The sequence below is a fragment of the Arachis ipaensis genome, chromosome B10 (genome assembly GCF_059453495.1).
Source record: "Arachis ipaensis isolate K30076 ecotype BB chromosome B10, ASM5945349v1, whole genome shotgun sequence".
Taxonomy (NCBI): Eukaryota; Viridiplantae; Streptophyta; class Magnoliopsida; order Fabales; family Fabaceae; genus Arachis; species Arachis ipaensis.
The window spans coordinates 1598953-1610510 of NC_142435.1; the positions used below are offsets into that span (position 1 = coordinate 1598953).

Sequence of the window (11558 nt, forward strand, 5' to 3'; positions counted from 1 at the left end):
AGTGGGCTGGACTGATGAGGTTGGCCCAATCATCTGAAGGAGGAAGTCTCCGACTAGGTTTGCGTCAGGGAGTCCTCGTCCAACTTGTGTGTGTGGATGAATGGGGGGTGGTACCTGCAAAGACACTCCGATACCTAAGTCAGCAAAGGGTTTTAGCAGGTTTAGAGAGTATTGGAATTTAGAGATACCTGAGGGGTGTCAGTGTATTTATAGTGGTGAACCAATAAGTACCGTTGAAGTAGTTCCACCTTTTAAGGAGGATAACCGTCCCTTTATCTTATGGGAGTTGAGATATGGCACCTGGAAGTGGGTTGACAGATTTTAGATGCAGTTACTTATTTGAATAAGTATTATCTGTCAGCTATCCTTAAGTCCCGACTTCCTTGGAGTGAGGTCTATGTTGAATCCGACCTCTTCTGAGGAGGTCGGTTATGTGAAGAGGCCAATATATGGATTGGGTCTTTTTATTTTCTTTGGACCTGGATCTTAGCATTGGGACAGAGTATGAACATATATATTAAATAATTAATACGTGTATATTTTGTAAATTATAATTGTTTCAAAATGTACATGAAACTAATTGGTGTAAATGGACTTGTGTAAAGAAATCGAAAGTAGTACGGAATGAGTCTAAAATGTCTTTACGTTAATTATGAAATGATTGGCGATCCTTATAAAGGATTCCGATATCTAAGTCAATAAAAATTTAAGTATGTTTATGAAAAAATTGAATTGTTGAAAAAAAAAAATTGAATATTTTAAAATTTTTATTTTAACAAATTACACGAGTGGACAAGATAGATTTCGGTTCATTCCCTAATTCAAATCACTATTTCATTTCTTAAAAAATCGCATGCCTTACCACCAAATTATGCTATTTTTATAATGTACGTGTCAACTATTATATATATATATATATATATATATATATATATATATATATATATACACTAATAACTTATAAGGTTTTCATTAAACGTGTTATATCAATATAATTTAAGTTAATTGTATCACTCATTCTTAAAGTAATTTTAAGTGTGTATAGATATTAATATAAATATAAATTTTATTAAATAGTTAAAAATTTAATTTTTTTACTAATTAAAGTATATCTTTTTAATACATATTTTAAATATATAATAATATAATATGTATAAATTAATTAATAAATTATTAAAATATAAAAATAATAATTACTTTAATATTATAAAAACAAATTTAGATAATACATTTATTAAGTTTCCCTAGCTCATATTTATTTATTTATTTTTGGAGGGGGTGTCATTTTTGTCTTTAATTGTTAATTGTGAATGAAGCTAGCATCTTCCACAATCTCTCATTTAAAATATGGTAATTAAAAAAACAGTAAAAAAAATAGAAGAATGATAAGATTACGAAGAATAATTCTAAGTTTCTTTATCAAATTTTAGTTTCAAATACCTTTTAAGTATAAAATAAGAAGATAGTAAACATTTTTTCTCATTTGTTACGATATCAAACATATTAAGAGGTTGCGGGTTCGAGTCTCCTATCTTTCCAAATTAGTCACAAAAAAAAAAAAAATGTAACACCCTACCACACAAAGCTTTACGCTTAAGTCGTAAAACAAAGGTGATGTGGTATTACAACCTCTAAAATAAAATAAGTACATATAATAGCAGAAGAGTTATAATATGCTAGGAGCCTTGAAGGATAGGGAAAATAAAAATCGCGAGATAAAAGCGCAACGCTCAAGGAACGAGTTAACTTGCATGCTAAGAAAACTGTAACTGTCAAACATAAGATAACAGAAGTAGGAATAGAGTGCCAAAGATACAAAATATCAAGCTCCTAACTCAACCTGCGAAGTCAAGACTGGCCGGAGAATATTTACACATATATATACATACATATCCAAAACCCAAAAGTACATATACACAATCCTGCCTCTCCATAAACCTCTAAGAGGATCAAAAAGAATAAGTCATGCGGAGAGAAAACTAAGTACATATATATACATCATAGCATAACAAAATATCCCAGTAACCACTCCGCTTCAAGAGTCCAGACGCCTAACGAGATGCCTCTCGACCTGCATCTGAAAATTAGCAACATAGTATGGAATGAGAACCGGAGGTTCTCAGTATGGTAAAGGTGCCACACACATAATATATAAGGTCCTGGGAATGCCAGAGGCAATCCTAGAACGCCGACACTCAGATTGTAGAGCTTAAAGTATTAAACAGAAGCCATAAAAGGTGGTTTCCTAGAAATATTTAATCCTAACTTAACTTAACCTTAAATCTAAGTCCTATACTACCATTCCTCCATACCTCCAATTCCATCATGCATTTTCACAGACAAATAAACAGTTAAAGGCAAACACAAGAAGGTTATAACTATTGCAGGTAACAAATACACATTTAGCATGGCAAATACAAATAGGCACACCCAATTAGAGCACAAGCAAGTAATTCAAGTAATATGCATATGATGCATGCCTGTCCTATGGCTGATGAGGCTCATCTGTCGGTTATCCAGCCAACCCGACAAGTCTGAATTGTCCTTAGACTGTCCCCCGACGTGCATCCCCAAGAGTCTATGCATAGATTTTTCTCAAATAATCAATATTGCTCAATGGGGGTAACATTCCCGGGAATTTATATAGTGCCCGGTCACACTTACGTCGTAGGGTCAACAGAGTATCGAGTTTTCAACCTGGTACACGTGGTGGCAAGCCACGGCACTTAATCCAGGGAATCTCGTATCTCAGATTATTCAAATTCATAAGCCATATAAATAATTCAATTATAATTCATCAACATCCACATCATTCCCAATTGCATCTCATTCATCATCATACATTAAACATATTCAATCCTTATCCTTCATTATATCACCTCCCATTCCATCCATCAATAGTTTCAATTCAAAACATAATTCATTCTTTTCTAAGAATCAAACTTCAAACTTAAAACATACTCACTATCTTAATAACTCAAAATCAAACCATATAACCTTTAAATCTAAATCTCTTTTAAATAATCATCTAAATAAAATCTCTAATTTTTTATAAAATTTCGGCAGCATCTCCTCTAAAACTCGGACTTTGCCACCCTTTTCGGGTCCAAACCTGCTTTCTTTTCAATTCAACATACCCTTCCTCATCATCATAACAATCACCACAATAAATCTACTTCAAATCAACAATTAAACTCATACAATATTCAAATCCAACAACCAAAATTCAACTAAGGATCATAGTTCACAAATCCTAGGCTTTTAACACAAAATACCTCATTATCACAACAACCTCCATAATAGTTATACCTCAAATCAATAATTCACCAAATCATTAGTTAATCAACAATAACATTCAACCATAATTCTCTCCAAATTAACATAACAACATTCACCATCCAAAATTAAAAACTAATTATCCAATAAACTTCAACCAAATATATTCATCGACAAATTACTAAATATTAAATATACACCTGCATTCCAACTTATCCTATGGTCATCTAGCCTAAGTTTTCACAGAACATTATATATTAAATGTAAGAAACCTAAACCATACCTTAGCCGATTTCCACGTAACGACCAAAGCTATTTATTCAAAACCAAAACAGCCCCTCAAAACTCAACTAATCCGCTTCCTCCAAGTTCCAGTATTCACAATTTCAAGCTCCAATTATTTATTTTCAACCTAATACACATTCATAATACATATATACCCAATTTAATACTCAAAGCTCAAATTTAATGAAATTAAAATAGAATTATCATATCCTCACCTTACCCAAGCTTCACATAAGCAAGAGTGAACGTTTCTCTCAAGCTAATTGGATCCTAAAACATCAGAAATCAAAGAAATTCAATATTCCCACTTAAAATTCGAAAATTGGGGGAAGATGAAGCTGAGAGTGAAATAGCAAGTTACCTATGAAATTGTTCCGGTAGAAATGTAGAGCTCGACGCGGTGAACGCGTGGCCGCAAACGGTGCGGCGATCGGAGCTCGAACGGAGGAATTACGGGATTTGGAACTTTGCTGTAAAGGTTCGGCGTTCCTTTCCTCTCCCTGGAGCTCAGCTGCGTCCTTGAGGAAATGAGGGAAAAAGAGCCCGTGGCTCTTTTTAATGGGCTGGTCCGGTTGGACCGATAGCCCGGTTCGGGTCCGGTTCAACCGGTTCGGTCCTTTCGGTCCATTCTTGGACCGTTTTCTTCAAAATTAGTGTCAAAATTCTCGTTTCGATGAGCTCTACCCTATTTTGATATAATATTCGCATTTCTAATCCTCCTTATTAAAAAATAATTTATTAACTAATTATCTACTAATTTAACCGGGGTTTACATTCTACCCACCTAATAAAGAATTTTGCCCTCAAAATTCAAATATAGTTACCTGAAAAGAGATGTGGATAGTCCTTTCGCATATCTGATTCGAGTTCCCAGGTATGTTCCTCGATACCAGCTCGTCTCCAAGCTACTTTTACCAATGATACTTCCCTTCCTCGTAATCGTTTAACACTGGTGTCATCAATCCTCACCGGAATTACTGGGAGTGTTAGATCTTCTCTCACTTGAATTGGTTCTGGTTCTAGAACATGATTTGCATCAGGAGTATACTTCCGAAGCTGTGATACATGAAATACATCGTGCAAATTCGAAAGGTATGGCGGTAAGGCAATTCTATAAGCCACTGGTCCAATTCTCTTCAGAATCTCAAACGGTCCAATATAACGAGGATTCAGTTTCTTGGTCTTAATAGCTCTTCCCACGCCAGTGGTTGGTGTAACTCTCAGAAAGACATGTTCTCCCTCTTCGAACTCCAAAGGCTTTCGCCTCTGGTCAGCATAGCTCTTTTGACGGCTTTGGGCTATAAGCATTCGACTACGAATCTTCTTTATCTGCTCAGTCGTTTCGGCTATCATCTCAGGCCCTAATAAACTCCTTTCTCCAGTTTCATACCAACACAACGGAGACTGACATTTCCTGCCATATAGAGCCTCATATGGAGCCATTCCGATGCTCGCATGATAGCTATTATTATAAGCAAACTCTACTAATGGCATATACCGGTCCCAGCTCGCCGGTTGGTCCAAAACACAAGCTCTTAGCATATCTTCCAAGGTCTGAATAGTTCTTTCTGACTGACCATCTGTCTGAGGGTGATACGCAGTACTCAAGCTTAACTGAGTCCCAAATGCACGCTGAAAAGCTCCCCAGAACCTTGATGTGAAACGAGGATCTCTGTCAGATATGATAGTAGAAGGCACACCATGCAACCTGACAATCTCTTTGATATACATTCGAGCCAATTCCTCCATTGTGCAACTTATTCGGATAGGAAGAAAGTGAGCTGATTTTGTCAGTCGATCCACAACCACCCAAATAGCGTCACAACCAGATCGGGTTCTAGGCAAACCTATCACAAAATCCATTGCGATACTCTCCCATTTCCATTGTGGAATCTCCAAAGGCTGAAGGGTCCCTGATGGTCTCTGATGCTCAATCTTAACCTTCTGACACGTTAAACATTTAGATACATGCAATGCCACATCATTCTTCATACCTGGCCACCAGAACATTGCTTTCAGATCCTGATACATTTTAGTGCTCCCTGGGTGAATTGAAAACCCGCTCTTGTGAGCTTCCTTCAAGATACTTTGTCGTAGGTCTCCAACATCAGGCACAATAATCCGGTTCTTGAACCTCCATAAACCATCCTGACCTTTTGACATTCTCCACTGTTTTCCCTGTTCAACTGCTGGTAATACCTTACGTAACGCTTCACTATCTTGATGAGCCTTCAGAAGTTCTGATTTAAAATCACTTGAAATCTGTAACTGACTCAAACACAAGATTCCAGATTCTTTTCTAACTCCCAAATTCAAACCTTGAAATGCCTTCAGTAACTCTTCCTCCCGTAGCATCATCCAAGCTGCATATAAAGACTTCCGACTCAAAGCGTCCGCCACAACGTTCGCTTTTCCTGGATGATAATTCAATTCAAAATCATAATCTTTCAGAAGCTCTATCCACCTCCTCTGACGCATATTCAACTCTTTCTGCTCAAAAAGATACTTCAAACTCTTATGGTCTGAGAAAACATGAAACTTAACGCCATAGAGGTAGTGCCTCCAAATCTTTAAAGCAAACACAACAGCAGCAAGTTCTAAATCATGTGTCGGGTAGTTCATCTCATGCGGCCTTAACTGCCGTGAGGCGTATGCTACAACATTCTGGTGCTGCATCAAAACACACCCCAACCCTTTCAGAGATGCATCACAATACACTTCAAACGATTCACTTGGTTCAGGTAATACCAATACAGGTGCAGTAGTCAACCTGTGCTTCAATGCCTGGAAACTCTCTTCACATTCCGGAGTCCAGATAAAAGGTGTATCCTTCCTAGTCAACTTAGTTAAAGGTAAGGCGAGCTGTGAAAATCCCTTAATGAATCTGCGATAATACCCTGCCAAACCTAAGAAACTCCTGATCTCTGTCACTGAAGTTGGTCGCTCCCAATTCATCACTGCTTCCACCTTAGCAGGATCCACAGCTACCCCCTGCTTACTCACCACGTGGCCAAGAAACTTCACTTCACTCTTCCAGAACTCACATTTAGATAGCTTAGCATATAACTTCCTGTCTCTCAGAATTTGCAGCACAGTTCGCAAATGATCAGCATGTTCCTCTTCAGTCTTAGAATAAACAAGAATGTCATCAATGAAGACAATAACAAACTTGTCCAGATACGGTCGAAAAATCCTGTTCATATAATCCATAAATACTGCCGGGGCATTAGTTAACCCGAAAGACATCACTGTATACTCATAATGACCATAACGGGTTCTAAAAGCAGTTTTCGGAATATCCTCGTCTCTAACCCTTATCTGATGATATCCGGATCGCAAATCAATCTTAGAAAATACACCGGCACCCTGTAACTGATCCATTAGATCATCGATTCTAGGCAAGGGATATTTATTCTTCACAGTGATCTTATTCAATTGCCGATAATCGACACACAGCCGCATACTCCCATCCTTCTTCTTTACCAGTAACACTGGCGCTCCCCACGGAGAAACACTTGGTCGGATAAAATGCTTACCCAACAGATCTTCCAGCTGAGCTTTCAGTTCAGCCATTTCTAAAGGCGACATCCTATAAGGAGTAATTGAAATTGGACCGGATCCAGGTACCAACTCAATTGCAAATTCAACCTCTCGGTTAGGTGGGAATTCATTAATATCATCCGGAAACACATCTGGAAATTCACATACAACCGGAATTTGCTCTAAACTCTGATCATCACCTGATACTCCCGCAGTTAATAACATAATACCCTGACATTCGGTTCCAGAACAGTTTACTATCATAAAGTTCAAATAGTAACTATTCACCACAACCGGTGCTTCTGACCCTTCTGGCATAAACTGTACTGACTTCTCAGAACAATCAAGCAAAACATGATTCTTGGATAACCAATCCAATCCCAAAATGAGATCAAGACCAGTCATAGGCAAACAAATCAAATCATGCACAAATTCACGCTGTTGCACTCGAAAAGGAACTTGTGGACATTCTATCCTAGTCACCATAGCTTCATGAGTAGCATTATATATTTTCAAATCATAACCTAGAACCACCATTCTCAATCCTAATTCATGGGCCTTTTCAAATGCAATAAATGAATGACTTGCTCCTGAATCAAATAAAGCATTTAAGATTTTACCAGCCATTTCACAATTACCTCTAATAAGTGTCTCAGATCCCTCAGCACCAATGGTAGAAGTAGTGTATACTCTCCCCGGCTGTTGCACCCTACCAGTCTCATACTTCTTCTTCTCAGGGCAATTACTGGCTATATGCCCGGGCTGTCCACAGGAATAGCACACTCCAAGTCCTAGTCTGCACGGAACTCCAGGATGATACTTTCCGCACTTCTGACAATTCAGATCTTGCTGTGGCTGCTTCCCAAACCTTTTTCCTTGACTAGCATTGGTATTCGGCCTTCTGTAATTACCTTGACCCTGAGTCTGCTGCGAAACAAAACCTCCACGTTTGAAATTCCTACCTCTCGGAGCAAAGTTCCTCCCTGAAGGCCTCTGAAAAGGCATCCTCAAACTCCCTTTCTCTGCTGCCGCCTTCCTCACACAATCCTCAGCCACCCTACTCTTATTCACCAATTCAGAAAATACCCTGATCTCCATTGGGGCAACGAAGCTCAGAATATCGCTCCGAAGACCTCCCTCATATTTAATACACTTCCATTCAGCAAAATCTTCAGGCGCACCTTGACAGATACGAGAAAAGCGACATAACTCCTCAAATTTGCTGGTATACTCAGCAACAGTCATTTGTCCCTGCTTTAACTGCATTAATTCAAGTTCCTTGGCATTTCGAGCTGAATTAGGAAAGTATTTCTTATAGAACTCTGTCCGGAAAACTTCCCAAGGAATCGCAGCACCATCAGGCTGCAGGATACGTCGTGTTCCCTGCCACCAATACTGAGCTTCACCTTGCAACTGATAAGTCCCAAATTCAACCCATTGCTCTTCAGGAACCTGTTGTGCCTGTAACGCCCTTTCCATAGCCTGAATCCAATTATCTGCATCAGTTGGATTTGAGGTTCCCCTAAAAGTCGGAGGGCGAACTTTCAGAAATGTAGCAAGTGTCATAGGACCGTCTCCATCATTATTGTTCCCATGATTACCCTGATTTATCTGATTACCCAGTGCCTCAGCTGTTGCCTGCATAGCTGCAGCCATATTTCCCAAGGCAGCCATAAAGTCTACTGGATCAGTCCCTGTGGGTACAGGAGTAACGGTGCCTGTCCTACCTCTACCTCGCCCGCGACCGCGTCCGCGAGTCGACATCTGGTCCCTATACACACCAAACAAGTGATATTAAGTTGATCAGTCTCAATATCGCAGGTCTAATGCTTTAAGTTCCAAATGCATGCTCACAAACGTTTATGCCATTTATATCAATCAGATATCCTAATAGCACATAAACACAGATATAGAGAATGCACAGAAGCACAATCAGTCCGTCTTTCAGGCTCTATAGGAACGAACTGCTCTGATACCATAATGTAACACCCTATCACACAAAGCTTTACGCTTAAGTCGTAAAACAAAGGTGATGTGGTATTACAACCTCTAAAATAAAATAAGTACATATAATAGCAGAAGAGTTATAATATGCTAGGAGCCTTGAAGGATAGGGAAAATAAAAATCGCGAGATAAAAGCGCAACGCTCAAGGAACGAGTTAACTTGCATGCTAAGAAAACTGTAACTGTCAAACATAAGATAACAGAAGTAGGAATAGAGTGCCAAAGATACAAAATATCAAGCTCCTAACTCAGCCTGCGAAGTCAAGACTGGCCGGAGAATATTTACACATATATATACATACATATCCAAAACCCAAAAGTACATATACACAATCCTGCCTCTCCATAAACCTCTAAGAGGATCAAAAAGAATAAGTCATGCGGAGAGAAAACTAAGTACATATATATACATCATAGCATAACAAAATATCCCAGTAACCACTCCGCTTCAAGAGTCCAGACGCCTAACGAGATGCCTCTCGACCTGCATCTGAAAATTAGCAACATAGTATGGAATGAGAACCGGAGGTTCTCAGTATGGTAAAGGTGCCACACACATAATATATAAGGTCCTGGGAATGCCAGAGGCAATCCTAGAACGCCGACACTCAGATTGTAGAGCTTAAAGTATTAAACAGAAGCCATAAAAGGTGGTTTCCTAGAAATATTTAATCCTAACTTAACTTAACCTTAAATCTAAGTCCTATACTACCATTCCTCCATACCTCCAATTCCATCATGCATTTTCACAGACAAATAAACAGTTAAAGGCAAACACAAGAAGGTTATAACTATTGCAGGTAACAAATACACATTTAGCATGGCAAATACAAATAGGCACACCCAATTAGAGCACAAGCAAGTAATTCAAGTAATATGCATATGATGCATGCCTGTCCTATGGCTGATGAGGCTCATCTGTCGGTTATCCAGCCAGCCCGACAAGTCTGAATTGTCCTTAGACTGTCCCCCGACGTGCATCCCCAAGAGTCTATGCATAGATTTTTCTCAAATAATCAATATTGCTCAATGGGGGTAACATTCCCGGGAATTTATATAGTGCCCGGTCACACTTACGTCGTAGGGTCAACAGAGTATCGAGTTTTCAACCTGGTACACGTGGTGGCAAGCCACGGCACTTAATCCAGGGAATCTCGTATCTCAGATTATTCAAATTCATAAGCCATATAAATAATTCAATTATAATTCATCAACATCCACATCATTCCCAATTGCATCTCATTCATCATCATACATTAAACATATTCAATCCTTATCCTTCATTATATCACCTCCCATTCCATCCATCAATAGTTTCAATTCAAAACATAATTCATTCTTTTCTAAGAATCAAACTTCAAACTTAAAACATACTCACTATCTTAATAACTCAAAATCAAACCATATAACCTTTAAATCTAAATCTCTTTTAAATAATCATCTAAATAAAATCTCTAATTTTTTATAAAATTTCGGCAGCATCTCCTCTAAAACTCGGACTTTGCCACCCTTTTCGGGTCCAAACCTGCTTTCTTTTCAATTCAACATACCCTTCCTCATCATCATAACAATCACCACAATAAATCTACTTCAAATCAACAATTAAACTCATACAATATTCAAATCCAACAACCAAAATTCAACTAAGGATCATAGTTCACAAATCCTAGGCTTTTAACACAAAATACCTCATTATCACAACAACCTCCATAATAGTTATACCTCAAATCAATAATTCACCAAATCATTAGTTAATCAACAATAACATTCAACCATAATTCTCTCCAAATTAACATAACAACATTCACCATCCAAAATTAAAAACTAATTATCCAATAAACTTCAACCAAATATATTCATCGACAAATTACTAAATATTAAATATACACCTGCATTCCAACTTATCCTATGGTCATCTAGCCTAAGTTTTCACAGAACATTATATATTAAATGTAAGAAACCTAAACCATACCTTAGCCGATTTCCACGTAACGACCAAAGCTATTTATTCAAAACCAAAACAGCCCCTCAAAACTCAACTAATCCGCTTCCTCCAAGTTCCAGTATTCACAATTTCAAGCTCCAATTATTTATTTTCAACCTAATACACATTCATAATACATATATACCCAATTTAATACTCAAAGCTCAAATTTAATGAAATTAAAATAGAATTATCATATCCTCACCTTACCCAAGCTTCACATAAGCAAGAGTGAACGTTTCTCTCAAGCTAATTGGATCCTAAAACATCAAAAATCAAAGAAATTCAATATTCCCACTTAAAATTCGAAAATTGGGGGAAGATGAAGCTGAGAGTGAAATAGCAAGTTACCTATGAAATTGTTCCGGTAGAAATGTAGAGCTCGACGCGGTGAACGCGTGGCCGCAAACGGTGCGGCGATCGGAGCTCGAACGGAGGAATTACGGGATTTGGAACTTTGCCGTAAAG

The 11558-nt window shown here is 38.0% G+C and overlaps 1 protein-coding gene across 1 annotated transcript; it reads right to left on the reverse strand.

Moving 5' to 3' along the window:
- Nucleotides 1-1870: 1870 nt before the first annotated feature.
- Nucleotides 1871-11349, reverse strand: LOC148578936 (uncharacterized). Its single transcript, XM_088484294.1, has 3 exons — nucleotides 11079-11349; nucleotides 7740-8872; nucleotides 1871-2077 (listed from the first exon to the last, which is right to left on the reverse strand). The coding sequence occupies exons 2-3, from the start codon at nucleotides 8863-8865 to the stop codon at nucleotides 2052-2054; spliced, it is 1152 nt and encodes a 383-aa protein (XP_088340420.1). The 5' UTR covers nucleotides 8866-8872; nucleotides 11079-11349; the 3' UTR covers nucleotides 1871-2051.
- Between the last annotated feature and the right edge of the window lie 209 nt (nucleotides 11350-11558).